The sequence below is a fragment of the Ovis aries genome, chromosome X (assembly GCF_016772045.2).
Source record: "Ovis aries strain OAR_USU_Benz2616 breed Rambouillet chromosome X, ARS-UI_Ramb_v3.0, whole genome shotgun sequence".
Classification (NCBI taxonomy): Eukaryota; Metazoa; Chordata; class Mammalia; order Artiodactyla; family Bovidae; genus Ovis; species Ovis aries.
Window position 1 is genome coordinate 115,959,507 of NC_056080.1, and position 20,981 is coordinate 115,980,487.

Consider the following 20,981-nt stretch of genomic DNA (forward strand, 5'->3'; position numbering starts at 1 on the left):
ATGCAAGTCAGGAAGCAACAGTTAGAACTGGACATGGAACAACAGACTAGTTCCAAATAGGAAAAGGAGTACGCCAAGACTGTATATAGTCACCCGGCTGACATCATGAGAAACTCTGGACTGGAGGAAGCACAAGCTGGAAGCAAGATTGCTGGGATGGCACCTGGTCCCATCACCTCATGGCAAATAGATGGGAAACAGTGGCTGACTTTATTTTGGGGACTCCAAAATTACTGCAGATGGTGATTGCAGCCATGAAATTAAAAGATGCTTACTCCTTGGAAGGAGAGTTATGACCAACCTAGACACCCTATTAAAAAGCAGAGACATTACTTTGTCAACAAAGGTCCATCTAATCAATGCTATGGTTTGTCTAGTAGTCATGTATGGATGTGAGAGTTGGACTATAAAGAAAGCTGAGTGCAGAAGAATTGATGCTTTTCAACTGGGTGTTAGAGAAGACTCTTGAGAGTCCCCTGGACTGCAAGGAGATCCAACCAGTCCATCCTAAAGGAGATCAGTCCTGGGTGTTCATTGGAAGGACTGATGTTGAACCTGGAAACTCCAATACTCTGGCCACCTGATGCGAAGAGCTGACTCATTTGAAAAGAACCTGATGTTGCAAAAGACTGAAGGCAGGAGAAGGGGACAACAGAGGATGAGATGGTTAGATGGCATCACCGACTCAATGGACATGAGTTTGGGTAACTCCGGGAGTTGGTGATGGACAGGGAGGCCTGGCGGGTTGCGGTTCATGGGGTCGCAAAGAGTCGGACATGACTGAGCGACTGAACTGAACTGAATATAGTCTAAAAATTATTAACACTTTGATCCTGTGTATGTTTATCTTCTGTCACCTAAACAAAGAGGGCATGTACTTTTCAGGTAAACATTGAATGAGCTTTTGTAATCATCTCTAGTTCCTAGTTTTACTGGAGAATTGGAAAAGCGCCCTGGGGCTTGTAAAGAGAGAAAGGAAATAAAACAGATGCCAGGGATGAGGCATCCTCAGAGAAACAGGATGGGGCACTGGAAGAACCAGAGCTTTTGAACTTAGACAGACCCAGTTTTATCATTAACTGTGTGATTTTAGACATGTTTCTCTCTCTAGGACTGTATCTGTAAAACAGATGACTTTTAAGAACTACTTATAAGAACTCAATGAAATGTAAAGTGTTTGGAGCGGTACCTAACATACAACAAGTGTTTAATAAATTTGTTTTACCAAAGCTACCAATTAGTAAACTAGGTTTCTGAAGATAAAATTAAATAGTTGCTAGCAGTTGGTATAGTGACTGCTGTTGGCCCACTGGGAGGGTAAGTAGTGAGCCCCAGCTGAAAACTATTGCTGTAGGATTGTGGACCAAACTGTTACCATCAAACAAGAGTCTGGGGATAGAAGGCCACATGGTTGCCCTACAGATTTTGCACTTAGGAACATGTCCCAACACTCTTGCTGTGGTTGCATTTACCCCTATATTAGTGGGTTGTCACTTTCAAGGAAAATTCAGTCTCCTTATAACAGAAGCTGCTAGTCAGTAGAAAATCACTGGTCGCAAAGGGGACAAACAGCTTTTGCCATCTACTGTTCTACAATCTAATAGTGATGCTTAGAAATGATGATGTTCTCGCGACTAAATATTTGGTAAGCTTCCTGGTGTTAGAGGCTGGAGAAGGAAGAAGGAAGCTTTAAGAAAGCCAAACCTCATACGGAGATTTCTCAGCATTGTGATCATGCATCATGTCTTGGTCTATGGGACACTCATTGAGTAGTAGTGCACTGAGAGAACTTTTTGAAATTTAGAAGAAAATATCCCACTTGATTACCTTTATAAAGTGAAGAGGTAGGCAGTTAAGGATAAGGGCCCAAAACTTGAGTGAACACATAAAGAATATAGTCCTTAACAAAGAAAGGAGTCAACCTACTGGGGTCTCAGGCAGCTACATCCATGACTGGGGGAAAAATTCTGTCTACTCTGAGGATAGTTTATTCTAAAAGATTCCCACATCCAAGGGTTCTTGAAAAGCCTGGGATTTAGGAGAGGACAAAATGGGGCCAAAGCATTTTGGGAAAGAGTCTTTTGGTGTGTATCTCAAGTAGAGGGAGGGTAAATTATGGTTCCTCTCAGAAACAAACAGGTTAAGAGTTACTGCAATCCATTCTTCTTGCTAAGGGCATTATCTTGATTCCTACGCCTGATGATGCATCTCCAATTAGAGATCATCGCCTGTGTGTATATATATACAGATATATATATATACATACTGCCCTTGCCGCTCAGCTGGAAAACAATCTGCCTGTTATGCAGGAGACCTGGGTTCGATCCCAACACACACACGTGCGCGCACACACACACACACACACACACACATATTCATATATATATCTATATACATGAATATATATATATACACCCACAAAACTATCCAATGATAAGAGGACTTTTTTGTGGGTCTTCAAAATGCTTGGGGAAAACTTTGATTCCCTTTAGTCTTGTTTCAGATGAAACAAGTTACTAAATTTAGGCCAGTGTAAATGTGTGTGACAGCTCTTCTGTAGCCCTATGTAGCATTATGTCACATGGTCTTGAAGAGTCTGCTTTAAATCTTTCTGGTAGGTGACCTGGATTCCTGATTCTGCCCTTCAGAGCTGTGGCTTCTGTTTTCCTGATGTTATCCTAGGGCAAGCAAGATGTAAACTGTCCAACTAGACCACTACCTTGAGCATGAATGGTCTCGTGAACAAAGTGGAGGAGAGTTTGAAGGGTGGGAAAGCTACCCTTGCTAAAATAAGACTGCTAGTTAGAAGAGGATTAGCACATAAGAGCCCCAGGTGGAGGGCTAAAGGGGAAAGGCTGTAACTGGGAAGGAACTGAGGAAAGGAAAAGCTATGCAGAACGGAAGCTGTCAGATCCTGGGTATAGAGACTTGGGAAAGGGACCAACATTACCCTATAAGGCATGACAAGAACAGACCCTATGAGAAAGGAGATTCCTTTTCCTGGGGTGATGGAGGAGCTCTACAGGCCTGAAGCTTTGCTGAATCTCGGAGGCTCTGTGGTGGTGGAAGAATGCACACTTGATTCTCATCTACCCTGGGGGAAACAGCTGTGCACTGTCTCAGGAACACAAGAGGAAGAGGTACAGGAGTCTAGTCTCCAGAGAATGACACCTCGAACATGTTGAGGTTTGCAGACAAAGTAGAAGCAAGGAAATTCAGATCCGTTTTTTGATCATGTATTTTGGGGACTGGGAGTAACTAACACCTCCTATCACCGCTTAGAGGTAACTTAGGAAAAGGGAAGAAAATGAGATCCCTGAGATCTCTGGTACAAAGATCCAGAGCTTTGGCTGAAAGAAGTCTGTGGGTGGGGGTGAGGAAGGGAGCGTTGCGCATCTCTCCCCACCTTGCCTTTCAGTTCAGCGCCTGAAGCCTGAGAAGCAGGATCCAGAAGTGGCCATGCTCTGCTGTTCTGGGGTCCCCTCGGGATGCCCAGAGACCAGGCCTTTGCTCACTCAGCCCACCACCCAATGGCACAAACTAGTTTTTTTTCTTATAAACTCTAAACAGGAGAACATCTGTCTCCAATGTGCCAGCTGTAGCGTTTCATTCCATCTTGATGAAAATAAAGCTTTATGATAACTTCAGCAGAAATGGCATAGAACTTGAGAAAACTGAAAAATTCTGGCAATTGATTTGTCAGATTTTGACATATTTTGTCTTAATCAGATTTTGTCTTAATCATAAAAGGATATTTGATAGAAAGCAAAGGGTTTTACAATTGCTCTATTATATTTGATAAATAAGCTTAAGTGTAAATGGAAATTTTTCTTTCAGTCCTGCACTCAAATGTACTTTTATTTACTCTGTGAATATCCAGGTCTTACCAAATTCAGACTCAAATTGAAGAAAGTAGGGAAAACCGCTAGACCATTCAGGTATGACCTAAATCAAATCCCATATGATTATACACTGGAAGTGAGAAATAGATTTAAGGGTCTAGATCTGATAGATATAGTGCCTGTTGAACTTTGGAATGAAGTTCGTGACATTGTACAGGAGACAGGGATCAAGACCATCCCTATGGAAAAGAAATGCAAAGAATCAAAATGGCTGTCTGGGGAGGCCTTACAAATAGCTGTGAAAAGAAGAGAGGCAAAAAGCAAAGCAAAAACGAAAGATATAAGGATCTGAATGCAGGGTTCCAGAGAATAGTAATAAGAGATAAGAAAGCCTTCTTCAGTGATCAATGCAAAGAAAGAGAGGAAAACAACAGAATAGGAAAGACTAGAGATCTCTTCAAGAAAAATAGAGATACCAAGGGAACAATTCATGCAAAGATGGGCTCGATAAAGGACAGAAAGGGTCTGGACCTAACAGAAGCCGAAGGTATTAAGAAGAGGTGGCAAGAATACATGGAAGAACTGTACAAAAAGATCTTCACAACCCAGATAATCATGATGGTGTGATGACTAATCTAGAGCCAGACATCTTGGAATGTGAAGTCAAGTGGGCCTTGGAAAGCATCACTATGAACAAAGCTAGTGGAGGTGATGGATTTCCAGTTGAGCTGTTTCAAATCCTGAAAGATGATGCTGTGAAAGTGCTGCACTCAATATGCCAGCAAATTTGGAAAACTCAGAAGTGGCCACAGGACTGGAAAAGGTCAGTTTTCATTGCAGTTCCAAAGAAAGGCAATGCCAAAGAATGCTCAAACTACCACACAGTTGCACTCATCTCACATGCTAGTAAAATAATGCTCAAAATTCTCCAAGCCAGGCTTCAGCAATACGTGAACCACGAACTCCCTGATGTTCAAGCTGGTTTCAGAAAAGGCAGAGGAACCAGAGATCAAATTGGCAACATCTGCTAGATCATGCAAAAAGCAAGAGAGTTCCAGAAAAACATTGACTTCTGCTTTATTGACTATGCCAAAGCCTTTGACTGTGTGGATCACAATCAACTGTGGAAAACTTTGAAAGAGATGGGAATACCAGACCACCTGACGTGTCTCTTGAGAAATCTGTATGCAGGTCAGGAAGCAACAGTTAGAACTGGACATGGAACAACAGACTGGTTCCAAATAGGAAAAGGAGTACATCAAGGCTGTATATTGTCACCCTGCTTATTTAACTTCTATGCAGAGTACATCATGAGAAACGCTGGACTGGAAGAAACACAAGCTGGAATCAAGATTGCTGGGAGAAATGTCAATAACCTCAGATATGCAGATGACACCACCCTTATGGCAGAAAGTGAAGAGGAACTAAAAAGCCTCTTGATGAAAGTGAAAGTGTAGAGTGAAAATGTTGGCCTAAAGCTCAACATTCAGAAAACGAAGATCATGGCATCTGGTCCCATCACTTCATGGGATATAGAGGGGGAAACAGTGGAAACAGTGTCAGACTTTATTTTTTTGGGCTCCAAAATCCCTGCAGATGGTGACTGCAGCCATGAAATTAAAAGATGCTTACTCCTTAGAAGAATAGTTATGACCAACTTAGATAGCATATTCAAGAGCAGGGACGTTACTTTGTCGACTAAGGTCCGTCTAGTCAAGGCTATGTTTTTTCCTGTGGTCATGTATGGATGTGAGAGTTGCACTGTGAAGAAGGCTGAGCGCCAAAGAATTGATGCTTTTGAACTGTGGTGTTGGAGAAGACTCTTGAGAGTCCCTAGGACTGCAGGAGATCCAACCAGTCCATTCTGAAGGAGATCAGCCCTGGGATTTCTTTGGAAGGAATGATTTAAAGCTGAAACTCCAGTACTTTGGCCACCTCATGCGAAGAGTTGACTCATTGGAAAAGACTCTGATGCTGGGAGGGATTGGGGGCAGGAGAAGGGGGCGAACCAGGATGAGATGGCTGGATGGCATCAGTGACTCGATGGACGTGAGTCTAAGTGACTCCGGGAGATGGTGATGGACAGGGAGGCCTGGCGTGCTGCGATTCATGGGGTCGCAAAGAGTCGGACATGACTGAGCAACTGAACTGAACTCAACCTAGGTTATGGATTTCTCAGACTGGAAGACAGGGAACAGATTAAGAGTTTAACTTGTGTTTTAACATTAGTGGTTTCAGTTCAGTTCAGTTCAGTTGCTCAGTCATGTCCGACTCTTTGTGACCCCATGGACTGCAGTACACCTGGCCTCACTGTCCATCACCAACTCCTGGAGCTTACTTAGACTCATGTCCATCGAGTCGGTGATGCCATTCAACCATCTCATTCTCTGTCATCCCCTTCTCTTCCCACCCTCAATCCCTCCCAGCATCAGGGTCTTTTTCAATGAGTCAGTTCTTCGCATCAGGGGGCCAAAGTATTGGAGTTTCAGCTTCAGCATCAGTCCTTCCAATGAATATCATGACCCATTTCCTTTAGGATGGACTGGTAGGATCTCCTTGCAGTCCAAGGGACTCTCAAGAGTCTTCTCCATCACCACAGTTCAAAAGCATCTATTCGTTGGCACTCAGCTTTCTTTATAGTCCAACTCTAACATCCATACATGACTATTGGAAAAACCAAGGGTTTGACTAGATGGAACTTTGTTGGCAAAGTTACGTCTCTGCTTTTTAATATCGTGTCTAGGTTGGTCATAGCATTTCTTCCAAGGAGCCAGTGAGTGTCTTTTAATTTCATGGCTGCAGTCACCATCTGCAGTGGTTTTGGAGCCCCAAAATTAAAGTCTGTCACTGTTTCCACGGTTTTCCCATCTATTTGCCGTTAAGTGGTGGGACTAGATGCCATGATCTTAGTTTTCTGAATGTTGAGATTTAAGCCAACTTTTTCACTCTCCTCTTTCACTTTCATCAAGAGGCTTTTTAGCTCCTCTTCACTTTCTGCCATAAGGGTGGTGTCATCTGCATATCTGATGTTATTGATATTTCTCCCAATAATCTTGATTCCAGCTTGTGCTTCATCAAGTCCAGCATTTCACATGATGTACTCGGCATATAAGTTAAATAAGCAGGGTGACAATATACAGCCTTGATGTACTCCTTTTCCTATTTGGAACCTATCTGTTGCTCCATGTCCAGTTCTAATTGTTGCTTCTTGATCTGCATACAGATTTCTCGGGAGGCAGGTCAGGTGGTCTGGTATTCCCATCTCTTTCACAATTTTCCACTGTTTATTGTGATCCACACAGTCAAAGGCTTTGGCATAGTCAATAAAGCAGAAACAGATGTTTTTCTGGAATGCTCTTGCTTTTTTAATGATCCAACAGATGTTGGCAATTTCATCTCTGGTTCCTCTACCTTTTCTAAAACCAGCTTGAACATCTGGAAGTTCACGGTTCACATATTTCTGACGCCTGGCTTGGAGAATTTTGAGCATTACTTTACTAGCATGTGAGATGAGTGCATTTGTGTGGTAGTTTGAGCATTCTTGGCATTGCCCTTCTTTGGAATTGGAATGAAATCCGACCTTTTCCAGGCCTGTGGCCACTGCCAAGTTTTCCAAATTTGCTGGCATATTGAGTGCAGCACTTTCACAGCATCATCTTTTAGGTTTTGTAATAGCTCAACTGGAATTCCATCACCTCCACTACCTTTGTTCTTAGTGATGCTTCTGAAGGCCACTTGACTTTGCATTTCACAATGTCTGGCTCTAGGTAAGTGACCACACCATCGTGGTTATCTGGGTCATGAAGATCTTTTTTGTATAGTTTTTCTGTGTATTCTTGCCATCTCTTCTTAATATTTTTTGCTTCTGTTTCAGCCATACCATTTCTGCCCTTTATTGAGCCCCTCTTTGCAGGAAATATTCCCTTGGTGTCTCTAATTTTCTTGAAGACATCTCTACACTTTCCCAGTCTATTGGTTTCCTCTATTTCTTTGCACTGGTCACTGACAAAGGCTTTCTTATCTCTCCTTGCTGTTCTTTGGAACTCTGCATTCAAATGGGTATATTATTCCTTTTTTCATTTGCTTTTCACTTCTCTTCTCTTCATAACTATTTGTAAGGCCTCCTCAAACAACCATTAGTGGTTTACCTTGTCATAACTATCACACCTTAATCACCAAATTAGCAAAATCAGGTGTTTTGGATCATTGGAATGATTGAGGCTAAGGGAAGGAAACTCTAAAGGATTTTACTAATGCCACCATTTCAGAGTAAGAGTTTCTAGTTTCAGTGAGTAGAATTTTCCAGGCTTAAAAATAGATAGCACCTATAAATACATATGTAATCTTGTCCTAAATTTAACTTTACTTTTTGTTAAAATGCAAAATATCATTTTTTCCTACTCAGAGAAGGGCTCTTTGATTTCTATGAAGGATAAATTCTTTAAAAAAAAAAAAAGAGAGAGAAAAAGAAGAACAAAAAAACCCAAAAAACCCTGAAAGTACTGTGAAATAAATATTTAAATGATTAGTTTAAAAGCACTGTTTCACTTATTGAAATATGTCACATTGTTTGGTGTTCAGGCTGTCTGCCTCAAGCCAATGTCCAAAACAATCTCACAGCAATATTTATATATATTTGCTCTTTTCTTCAATACTATAATTATAATTCTAAAAGCTTAAGTACTGATAATGGAGATAAATAATTCTTCATTTTTGCTTTGTTTTAAGGTCTTTACACTTGTGAAAAAATTCTGAGGAAATACCTTATTATATTTAACTATTTTCAGTATCTAACAGGTATAGGTTTATTCTTAGTAGACATAAAACTCATTTCAAATTTCTAATAACTGAAAAGATGACATAATATTAACCTGATATATCTGAAAGACACACCTAAATCTTTATTAGGTACTGTGTTTAGGGGTCTCATATTTGTTACTTTATTTGTAACTGCAGGTGTGCAATTTCAATACTTGTTTTTATGGCAATTTCACAGGCATACTAGTGATGTTGGAAAAAAAAAAACCTCAAATGAGGCCTGCTTTTGATAATTAATCTACTTCTCCATTTTAAAACCACATATGAACTAAAAAGAAAATACTAGAGGATACCAATTTGAAACATATCATTGTTGAAAAGAAATTTAGTCCCAAAGTGTGAAATTTAAATACAAGTAAAATGCATCATTTTAGTCATGCTATTTTCTTCGGGAAAAAAATATATAGCTAACTGTAGAAATTCCAGAATTAAAAAGTAAAACAAGGTAGTTTTCTCGTAGTCAAAACCACACTAATGTGACTCCCACAAGATGGTTTCATTTTGCAGTAATGTCACTCATTTGACTGCCTTCAAGGAAATACTGGATTGGCCAAAAAGTTCTTTCAGGGTTTTCCATATGATATTATACAAAAAACCCAAATGAAGCTTTTGGCCAACCCAATAATTTGGCAATTATGATAGACAGTGGGAGGTTTCTTTGCAGTGCCCAATGGCAATCAACTTTTTAAAAAACTTTTAATTTTGTATTGGAATAGGGCTGAATAACAATGTGGTGACAGTTTCAGGTAGACAGCAAAGGGCTCAGCCATACATATATGTGTATCTATTCTCCTAAGTCAACTGTTTCACTATTTAAGTAGTTGTTACAGTAGTCAACAATACTAGTTTCGGAAAGAGAAGCTTTCAGGCAGATTCCTGAATTAGACTGGCCAAATCCCAAGCCCTTTAAGACCATGATTCCATTTGTGGCCCCCTCCCACCCCTGCAACCAGCCCCAGCTCTATTGAGACACAATTGATATTGAAAACTATGTTAAGTTTAAGGTGTATGTGTTGATTGGATACATGCAGATATTGCAAAATGATTACCACATTAAAGTTCATCACCACACATAATGACCTTTTCAGACAGAGTGAAAATATTTAAGATTTACTTTCTTCGGAACTTTCACGTATATAACACAATCTTGCTCACTATAATCACTATACACATTAGATATCCAGGACACATTCATCTTGTAAGTACAAATTTGTACCCTTTGACCAAAATCACCCTATTTTTGCCATCCCTCTGGCTACCGCCATTCTACTTTCTGCAGCTACAAGTTTGGCTTTTTAAGAGTCCACATATCAGTGAGATCACACAGTATTTGTCTTTCTCGAACTTATTTCACTTAGCATGATATCCTCAAGGTCCAGCTGTGTTGTCACAAATGGTAGGATTCCCTTCTTTCCATTGACGACATGTGCCTTGTCTTCTTCATCCATCCATATGGATCCATTTCATGTTTCCATAATACTAATTAGCATCCTTTCATTTCAAGTTGAAGAACTTTTCTCAGCATTTCTTGGAAGACAGGTCTAGTGGTGATGGACTCCCTCAACTTTTGTTTGCCTGGAAAAGTGCTCATCTGTCCATTTCTCGGACAACTTTGCTGGATGGAGTATTCTTGGTTGGCAGTTATTTTTTTCTTTCAGGACTTGAAAAATATCATTCTACCCTCTATTAGCCATTTCTGCTGATAGCATCCCATAGATCATATAGGCTTTCTTCACTCTTTTTCATTTTTCTTCTTTCTCCTCTGACTCGGTAATTTCAAAATATTTAAGATCTACTTTCTTAGCAACTTTCAAGTATATAACCCAATCTTGTTCACTATAATCACTATATACATTAGCTATCCAGAACATATTCACCTTGTAGGTAGAAATGTATACACTTTGACCAAAATTTAATTCAGACTATTTCTTCTGCTTGATCCATTCTGTGTTTAATACTCTCTATTTCAGTTTTCACTTCATTCATTGTATTCATAAGCACCAGAAAATGCTTGGTTCTTGTTTTGAGATTTCCATCTCTGTTTACTCATTCTGTCTGTGTATTATTTTCCTGATTTTACTAAATTTTTTGTTTTATTGTAGCTCGTTGAGCTTCCTTAGAAAAGCTATTTTGAATTCTTTATTGGATAAGCTGCAGATCTCCATGTTTTTCTTACTACAAGATTATTGTGATCCTTTGGTAGTGTCATAGTTCCTTCAATTTTCATGTTCCTTGAAATTTTCCATTGCTATCTTCACATTTGAAATAGCTGCCACCTTCATCCAATTTTACTGACTGATTTTGGGTGAGAAACACTTTCCTTCTGTCCTGCTAGGGATTCTGAGGCTTTCACAGACGTTGGATGGATACACCTGCTCTGCGATTCTGGCTCCCACATATGACAGAATTCATGAGCACATATGTCTTCTCCATCATGTAAGATACCAGGGCAGGTGCTAACAGCCTCCCATTTGATTTCCCAAGGGTGATGCTACTTGTGTTCTCTCCCTGGCCCACAAACTCTGGCTGGCTTTCTGCACATGCTCAGTATCCATCTGCCAGAGCTGGCTCTCACTGCCTTCAGCAGCAAGCACATAGATCCAGCTACAGGATGGAGGAGAGTGTGGTTGAGGCACATGGAGCACAGGGGGTGCCTGTGGGCCAGTGGAGGATCCACAGGCTAAATATCTCTAGGGATGTGTTGGCAGGCTTTTTCATGGAGTCCGTGATGTGGTTAGTAGGGTCTGTTTGCGTGTAATGACCTCTAAGAATCCTATCTGCTGCTCCCTCAGCCTCTTCCTGCCTCCGTCATTCAGCTCACAACTCAGTACTCTGGATAGAGCAAGAGAGAAAGGGGCCTCTTTGGGAGCATCCTGTGCTGCTGGGAAACACAGCACCCCTTCATATGCTCTCACTTTTCCCTACGTTAGAAATCAAGGGTGAGAAAGTCTCTCTTGGCACTGAGCTCTGCCACCTTGTGGAAAAGGTGACATGAATAAATCAAACTATTCCTCTGACCCTCTTCAATGCATTCAAACTTATATAATTTTTGCCCCAATAGCATGCTATAACTTCTCCACTGGACTTCTGGACTTCCCCCAAGGCTTTCTTGTCTGTGGGTGATTATCGAAAACAAGTGTTCCCCAGGGGATCCTAGACTGCAGCTGACAGGGGCTGGAGCCAGCTCATAGGCCACTGCAAGGTCCACAGACAGCACACAGGTCTGTCTGCCCATTACCTGATACATGGGTGGGTAAAATTCCTCCAGGTCCCTTGGTATGTGGGGCTGGATCCCACAGCTCCCACAAAGGCACTTCATCCATGTATGGATGCCAAATTTTTCTTGAGATGGGTATACAAACAAACGACATATTACAGGGCCATCTAGCTGATGTGTGAACTCCCTTTTTTGTCTTTTTAGCATGTTTTAAATATATTTCTTTCTTTATTTGCCTGCACTGGGTCTTAGTTGTAGCAGGTGAGACCTTTAGTTGCGGCATGCAGGATCTGATTCCCTGACCAGGGACAGAACATGAGTCCTGCACTGGGAGTGCAGGGAAGTCCTCTCAACTCCCTTTTAATACCAAGATTCTGTTATACTAAAATGGCTGTACAGATAGAATTCATGGACAGTTGTTGGTAATGTTGGGGCAGACAGGGGAAAATAAGTTATGTATGTTATCCAGAGCTTCCCATAAGCCCTGAGAAGAATTTAATCTGTGGCAGTCTTCCAGGGAGACAGTCTTGGGAAACAAACATTGAGCATCAGGCCTGGCCCTGTACTATTTAACTTATTTGTGTACTGTTAATGAAAGCAGAAGGCAAATGAACAATCCAGTTTTCTTTTAGAACAACTTCTGTTCAACACTGAGTGAGATGAAAGGGGAGCATATTTTTCAGAGCTCAATCATATCCCATTCATAGCTGCAAGCTACAAAGATAAAACTCCTTGGGCTAACTGAAGTTCTCCCCATCCCTAAGAACAGAAATATCTCACTTTTTTGATAAAGAAACTCTGCAACCAAAACTGCTATGTGGACATAACACATTGCTGCCTGAAAAAGGAGACAAAGAAGGAACCGTGAGATTGTGCTCCAGGGCTTTGGAACGGCTTGTGTTTCGAACAAAGTCATAAGCAGTCACCTCTGAAAAATCTCCATTTTATATATGAATCTTGGCCATGCTACCAAGTCAGGTTTTCCTGAGCTCTGAGATACTTGTGTAGGACTTGGCTAAGCTATACTGGAGATCAATTGGCATTTCAGGGTGCTTCTCATGCTCCTTCATTTGAGCTGTGGCCATAAGAACAGTACAGATTCTCTTGGTCAAGTCTTTGACTTCTGAGGGAAAAGCAGTTGTGCAGTATCAGAACAAGCAAAAAAGGCATATTTATCAATATTATTGGTGTGCTCTAAGCCTAAGCAGCCCATCTTGGGAATAACATAGAACTTTTACCCCTTGTCAGAGATCTCAGTATTTGGTTCTTGGTTCTTGGCATGTGGGCATGCCTAAAGAGTTTTACATTAATTCTTTAAAACAAATAGTCTACTATCTTAGGCTTCAAAGCCAGTGAGTTTGATGGCAGTATATTCCTAACACATAAAAGCGTGAACTCTGGAGCCAGACTACCTGGTTTTGCACCCCACCTCCTCTGCTGTCAATTTGATTGCCATGAAGGTAATCCATATTCACCTTTATTGTTTAATTTTAGTTACAATAGTGACTAAAAGTTGATATCATACTATGCGTCAAGGAGTGGCCTAAGCACTTTACATGTTTTAAAATTTATAACAACATTATGAATTAAGTACTATTATAATTCATTTCACCAATGGGAAAACCAATGTACACAGCAGTTATGTAGTTTGGCCAAAGCTGTGAAGTTGGTAGGTGGTAGAGACAGGACTGACACTCAGGCAGTTGGGCTACAGAGCTCATGACCTTAGTCACTCTTCCATCTGCCAACGGCCATATGCTTTGATGTGAAAACCATACTGTAGACATTTTCAATTATGTAAAGAAGAGTTTATGGATCACAGAACACTCTGAAGAGTTTAAAGAGATCATTACTTTCTCTTAAAGCATTGCTTTTGTCCTCAAAAGCACAAAGTTAGAGTTTCCTCTTTGTCAGTCCTATGGATTCCTATTCACTCCAGCAGAGTAATCACAATTATATGTAGGGATCTGAGAAGAGGAGTAGGGACAGGTACAGGCCTTAGGCAGCTTTTCAATGTGAATACCACCAAAGGTGGAGAAAATTATATTCAAAAGTGTCTTCTTTAAAGATCACTTTTAAAACTGATTATCCATATGTGTGTGTGCACGCGCGTGTGTGTTTGTGTATAGATATATACACAGTAGTAGAGATTCTTCTTCTCTTCTTCTACATTAGTAGAGATTTCATTTACTGGGAGAAAGCTATACCTTTGTTGTAATAGAGTTTATTGGTAATGATTGCCCTACCAGAATAAAACTGTCATCTCACAAATGAGTCATGAAAAAGATTTCCTATCAAGGAGGTCTAAAACAGATCCCATTTACTTTGAAAAAGTTGGTAGTCTAACTTTTATATAACATGGAATTAAGGATGGTAAAAAAAAAAACTAGGAAAATAAACTCTTAGGGTATGAGTAAAAGATGCTAAATGACATAAGCTATTTCTGTGCTGTTGGGATTAGATGGAGCATATACTGATTTCTTAGGGAACCAGTAGAACTGGCTGAAAAGCAAACTTTCCCAGCCCGAGAATGGCTGGTACTATTCAGTGTTGTTTGTGTGTTTTTGTTTTTGTTGTTGTTTTTTCAGTCTAAGCAACATTCCTATGGGAATATGTTTTGGTACAAAGATTCAACACGTCCCAAACATCAAGTATGCTGTGACTGTAAACTTTTTTTTTTTCCAGATTTTACACAAATTGTCAAATTATGCTGGAAGATGACCTTTCCCAAGAATGGGGATGATTCCTCTGGGAGGAAACATTCTCTACTGGCAAGGGAATCTTCTTCCCTTGTACACATATATCCCTGAAGAACAGAACCTACTGTCCATGCAACAAAACCACACATGAATGCCGGAAGCCACCACGGGAGTTCCCACCCATGACAAGGTCATGTGGAAGAGAACTGTTAAGCAAGGCTTCAGAACTCAAGGGGCTCCCTAGGCTTTCTCGAGCATCTACCACAAAACCAGAATCTGTCTGTTTTACTGTTTCATGACTTTCACCAACTCCTCTGACATTAACAGGGGGCTAATCCTGACCACTTTTCTCTGGAGGAAATCAACTTAGGGCTATAGCTAATAAGTCTCCTGGACATGAGAGGAATATTTCAAATCAAACTCCCTCTGTTAACATAGTAGCTTGCTCGGCAGGTATATCCAGACTCTTACAGCTATGCACGTGATTATTTACAGCCTCCCAACTGTGAGAGGCATGGAAAGCCTAAAACATAGAGCCTTTGAAAGAGTTAAGAGTTATTAGAGTAGTGCTAGTGCTGATGTAGGATTTCATTATTGGGCCAATGCTTGTTGCTAAGTTCCTATATCTCTTATCCACTGTGCACCTGGGAGTGCATTAGTTAACATAGTGAGAATGCAAGAAAAACAAGTGTAGCCTTGAATTTAACCATATCAGACTTTTGAGCTAATTGGTTCTTTCTTGTAACTCACTGCACCTTTGCTCTGTGAAAAACATAACTCTGTCTGGCACTTTCTGAGGCTGACATAGATTAGAAATATAAGGAAAAGACACTTTGAGGGAAAATAAGTTTTCTGGTTGAGCAGCCTTTATCAAAAGAGGATCATAAAATGTTCACAGGCCTCCAAGGCCAGAAGATACTGTACACAACATCATTTGTGGCAAAGGTATGCAGAAAAATCCTGGTTTCGATAAGGGCAAAACTGTTGGAATGTTTGGGCTGACTATGTATGACCTTGCATCTTTCATTTCCCTCTATGTATAAGGCAAGGTATTAAAGTACCTTTTGAAAAATAAAGTTTTTGGGCCTTGCTCTCCGAAGCAGCTTGGTCACCCCGTGTTTTTTCTTCTTCTTCTTCTTCTTCTTTTCTTTCCTCTCTCTCTCTCCCTCTCCCTCTTTTTCAGACTGATACCTTGGAGCATAGGGGCTCCCTGCGTTCACTTATCTGCCCAGGTTTCTAACACCTGAACGGGAAGACGTCCTGCGTCTTCACTCCCTCGGGACACCGGGAGGGCACCTGTGGCCTCCGTGAACAGGGCAAACTTCTTGTCTCGGAGTTTTATTGGCTTTCTATGTAAACCAAGGAATATCAGCCTCTTTCTCTCCTCTATTTTCTTATCTTCAACTTTCTTTCCTTCTCTCTCTAAATCAATCCCTTACGCCGTTTCTCTTTCAGGTTTCCCTGGATCCTGCGGGGGCTGGACCCCGGCGCATGAACTTTTACAACGTTTTAGGTTTGAAGTATATAGGTAGGAAAGACTAACGGTGTTCAGGGTCGTGGGTTTGGCCTCAGCCAACTGTTGCCCTAGAACAACAGCCTTGGACATGGGTTTGCCAATAAGTATCTCTGGAAGGCCCCAGTTAACAGATGATTCTTTAAGCTCAGAAAATCATCAAGTAATGAATCCCTTCTGTGCCATTCCTCATCTGCTGGCAAAGGATCAGGCAGCTGTTAGCTACTCTAGTAAGTGAAGTTTTGTGAAATTTCCAACTCAGTGCTTAATTAGCCAATCTTATAAATGGGAACCAGAGAAGGCAATGGCACCCCACTCCAGTACTCTTGCCTGGAAAATCCCATGGATGGAGGGGGCCTGGTGGGCTGCAGTCCATGGGGTCGCTAGGGGTCGGACACAACTGAGTGACTTCACTTTCACTTTTCACTTTCATGCATTGGAGAAGGAAATGGCAACCCACTCCAGTGTTCTTGCTTGGAGAATCCCAAGGACGGGGGAGCCTGGTGGGCTGCCGTCTATGGGGTCACACAGAGTCGGACATGACTGAAGTGACTTAGCAGCAGCAGCAGCAGCAGCAGCAGAAATGGGAACGACAGTTGAGGGGGAAAAAAAAAACATTTCTTTTCTAAGTAAGTTTAAATATCAAGCCCAGAGAAAATTAAAATTATATCATAATTATGTATACATAGTATAGTTGTTCATTCACTCATTCAACTAATACTGAATGTTTACTGTGTACCTGGCAGTATTCTAGGCGCTAGAGGTACAGGGATGTACGAAACAAAGCCTTGACCTGTGAAGCTCACATTCTGTACACTTGATACTATATAAATGTGAATGCAAAGCGAAGTTTAACTTGAGGAGTGAAACGCCCCTAACATTGAACATGGGTCTAATTTTTCACTTAAAGTGAGAACATACCTTCATAGGTCTGTCACTGTTTGCAAAGTTATTGATAATGAATAAAGACTCCTGAAATCTCGATCCTCCACTTAGTGCTACATCCACTATCAACTGGCTTACGGCAATTATTATCTGTGGAAAGAAGAAATGTCTTTTTTTCAATGTTATTTTTCAAATGTCTTTTGAATACATGCTGCTTCTTTTCTTCAATGTACCAACCCATAAGCACTCATACAAAATGCTTCTTTTAAAGATTTTACAGAGTTCCATCAAAATCTATTTTCCTCCTACATGAGTGGTTTACATTCTTCTATTGAAACAGCAACTTTAGGGGCTGGCCTGGGGGCTCAGTGGTAAAGAATCTGCCTGCCAATGCAGGAGATATGGGTTCAATCCCTGGTCCAGGAAGATCCCACATGCTGCGAATCAAGTAAATCTGTGCCACAACTATTGAGCCTGCACTCTAAAGCCCATGAGCTACAACTACTGAGCCCACATGCCATGGCTACTGAAGCCTGAGCATCCGAGAGCCCATGCTCTGCAACAAGAGAAGCCAATGCAATGAGAAGCTGGCACAACAATGAAGATTAGCCCCTGCTTGCCACAACTAGACAAAGCCTGCACAGCAATGAAGAACCCAGCACGGGCAAAAATAAAGAAAAAAATTGTAAAAAGCTAACGACATAGCAAACGAAGCAACTGACAAAGAATTAATCTCAAAAATATACAAGCAGCTCATGCAGCTCAATTCCAGAAAAATATATGACCTAATCAAAAAATGGGCTGAAGAACTAAACAAACATTTCTCCAAAAAAGACATACAGATGGCTAACAAACACACGAAAAGATGTTCAATATCACTCATTATCAGAGAAATGCAAATCAAAACCATAATGAGGTATCATCTCACGCCAGTCAGAATGGCTGCTATCAAAAATCTACAAACAATAAATGCTGGAGAGGGTGCAGAGCAAAGGGAACCTTCTTACACTGTTGGTGGGAAGGTAAACTAGTACAGCTTCGTGGAGAACAGTGTGGCGATTCCTTAAAAGACTGGAAATAGAATTGCCATATGACCCAGCAATCCCACTTCTGGGCATACACACCGAGGAAACCAGAATTGAAAGAGACACGTGTACCCCAATGTTCATTGCAGCGCTGTTTACAATCGCCAGGACATGGAAGCAACCTAGATGTCCATCGGTAGACAAACGGATAAGAAAGCCGTGGTATGTATACACAATGGAATATTACTCAGCCATTAAAAATAATGCATTTGAATCAGTTCTAATGAGGTAGATGAACCTGGAGCCTATTATACAGAGTGAAATAAGTCAGAAAGAAAAACACCAATACGTTATACTAATGCATATATATGGACTTTAGAAAGATGGTAACGATGATCTATATGCAAGACAGCAAAAGAGACACAGATGTAAGGAACAGTCTTTTGGACTCTGTGGGAGAAGGCGAGGGTGGGATGCTTTGAGAGAATAGCATTGAAACATGTATATTATCATATGTGAAACAGATCACCAGTCCAGGTTCGATGCATGAGACAGGGTGTTCAGGGCTGGTGCCCTGGGATGACCCAGAAGGATGGGATGGGGAGGGAGGTGGGAGGGGGGTTCAAGATGGGGAACACTTACACAACCATGGCTGATTCATGTCAATGTATGGGAAAAATCACTAAATATTGTAAAGTAATTAGCGTTCAATTAAAATAAATTAATTAATTTTTAAAAAGCTAATGACAAATTCATATCATAAAAAAAGAAATAGCAACTTTAGTAAAGTTGCAGGTTACAAAATTAATACACAGAAATCCCTTGCATTCCTATACAGTAACAATGAAAAATCAGAAAGAGAAATTAAGGAGCAACTCCATTCACTACTTCAACAAAAAGAATAAAATACCTAGGAGTCAACCTAGCAGTGGCCACAGGACTTGAAAAGGTCAGTTTTCAGTCCAATGCCAAAGAAAGGCAATGCCAAAGAATGCTCAAACTACCAAACAATTGCACTCATCTCACATGCTAGTAAAGTAATGCTCAAAATTCTCCAAGCCAGGCTTCAGCAATACGTGAACTGTGAACTCCCTGATGTTCAAGCTGGTTTCAGAAAAGGCAGAGGAACCAGAGATCAAATTGCCAACATCTGCTGGATCATGGAAAAAGCAAGAGAGTTCCAGAAAAACATCTATTTCTGCTTTATTGACTATGCCAAAGCCTATGACTGTGTGGATCACAATCAACTGTGGAAAATTCTGAGAGGGATGGGAGTACCAGACCACCTGACGTGTCACTTGAGAAATCTGTATGCAGGTCAGGAAGCAACAGTTAGAACTGGTCATGGAACAACAGACTGGTTCCAAATAGGAAAAGGAGTACGTCAAGGCTGTATATTGTCACCCTGCTTATTTAACTTCTATGCAGAGTACATCATGAGAAACGCTGGACTGGAAGAAACACAAGCTGGAATCAAGATTGCCAGGAGAAATATCAATAACTTCAGATATGCAGATGACACCACCCTTATGGCAGAAAGTGAAGAGGAGTTAAAAAGCCTCTTGATGAAAGTGAAAGAGGAGAGTGAAAAATTTGGCTTAAAGCTCAACATTCAGAAAACGAAGATCATGGCATCAGGTCCCATCACTTCATGGAAAATAGACGGGGAAAGAGTAGAAACAGTGTCAGACTTTATTTTTTGGGGCTCCAAAATCACTGCAGATGGTGACTGCAACCATGAAATTAAAAGACGCTTACTCCTTGGAAAAGTTATGACCAACTTAGTATATTCAAAAGCAGAGACATTACTTTGCCGACTAAGGTCCATCTAGACAAGGCTATGGTTTTTCCTGTGGTCATGTATGGATGTGAGAGTTGGACTGTGAAGAAGGCTGAGCGCCGAAGAATTGATGCTTTTGAACTGTGGTGTTGGAGAAGACTCTTGAGAGTCCCTTAGACTGCAAGGAGATCCAACCAGTCCATTCTGAAGGAGATCAACCCTGGGATTTCTTTGGAAGGAATGATGCTCAAGCTGAAGCTTCAGTACTTTGGCCACTTCATGCGAAGAGTTTACTCTTTGGAAAAGACTCTGATGCTGGGAGGGATTGGGGGTAGGAGGAAAAGGCGTCGAACAAGGATGAGATGGCTGGATGGCATCACAGACTCGATGGACGTGAGTCTGAGGGAGCTCTGGGAGATGGTGATGGACAGGGAGGCCTGGCGTGCTGTGATTCATGGGGTCGCAAAGAGTCGGACTTGACTGAGCAACTGAACTGAACCAAACCGAACTGAGTCAACCTACCTAACGAGACAAAAGACTGAAATGAAGGAAACTCTAAGACACTGATGAAAAAATCAAAACACAAATAGATGGAGAGATATACCATGTTCTTGGATCACAAGAATCAATATTATGAAAATGACCATACTACCAATGGCAATCTACAGATTCAGTGCAATCCCTATCAAATTACCAACGGCAGTTTTCACAGAACTAGAACAAAAAATTTTACAATATGTATGGAAAGACAACAGTTCCCAAATAGCAAAAGCAATCTTGAAAAACAAAAATGGAGCTAAAGGAATCAACCTTGCTGACTTCAGACTATACTACAAAGCTACAGTAATCGAGACAGTATGGTATTGGCACAAAAACAGAATTATAGATCAATTATAATTTCAAATTTTATCAGGACTTTTCTTAGTTTGATGTGAAAAACTTCTGAAACACACAGCATATCTAGGTCTGAAACCATTTTCATAATTAGTGAACTGATACAATGGTGGTCAGGTATTTACCTTCAATACATTTGCTAGCAAGTAGTTTTAGCAAAGTTGGGAATAAAGGACATTTCTTTGATGGTTTCTCATTTCTTTTCACTAGTCTATCTCAATGTGCAGATTTCCAACTCCAGTACCTCAGCTCCTTTCTTTGTTTCTGACTAGGGCCTATCTAAATAGTTTAGACAGTAGTATATGTTA

At 40.8% G+C, this 20,981-nt stretch overlaps 1 protein-coding gene across 17 annotated transcripts in view; it reads right to left on the bottom strand.

Moving 5' to 3' along the window:
* The window catches only part of LOC121818309 (uncharacterized), a 78,512-nt gene that overhangs the window by 34,036 nt on the left and 23,495 nt on the right, over nucleotides 1-20,981 (bottom strand). For 5 of the 17 annotated variants that reach the window (XR_009598717.1, XR_009598713.1, XR_009598714.1 and 2 more), the window contains one exon: nucleotides 17,011-17,124. The exons of 10 other annotated variants lie outside the window; for them this stretch is intronic. Coding sequence is in view for 2 of the 7 variants with exons in the window: in XM_060407345.1 (XP_060263328.1) it covers nucleotides 17,039-17,124 (86 nt within the window). In the remaining 5 variants the exon portion in view is untranslated. Of the gene's footprint in view, nucleotides 1-9,754; nucleotides 13,019-17,009; nucleotides 17,125-20,981 lie in introns of those variants that run through there. 2 more of the 17 variants (XM_060407345.1, XM_060407344.1) reach the window with 2 other exon arrangements.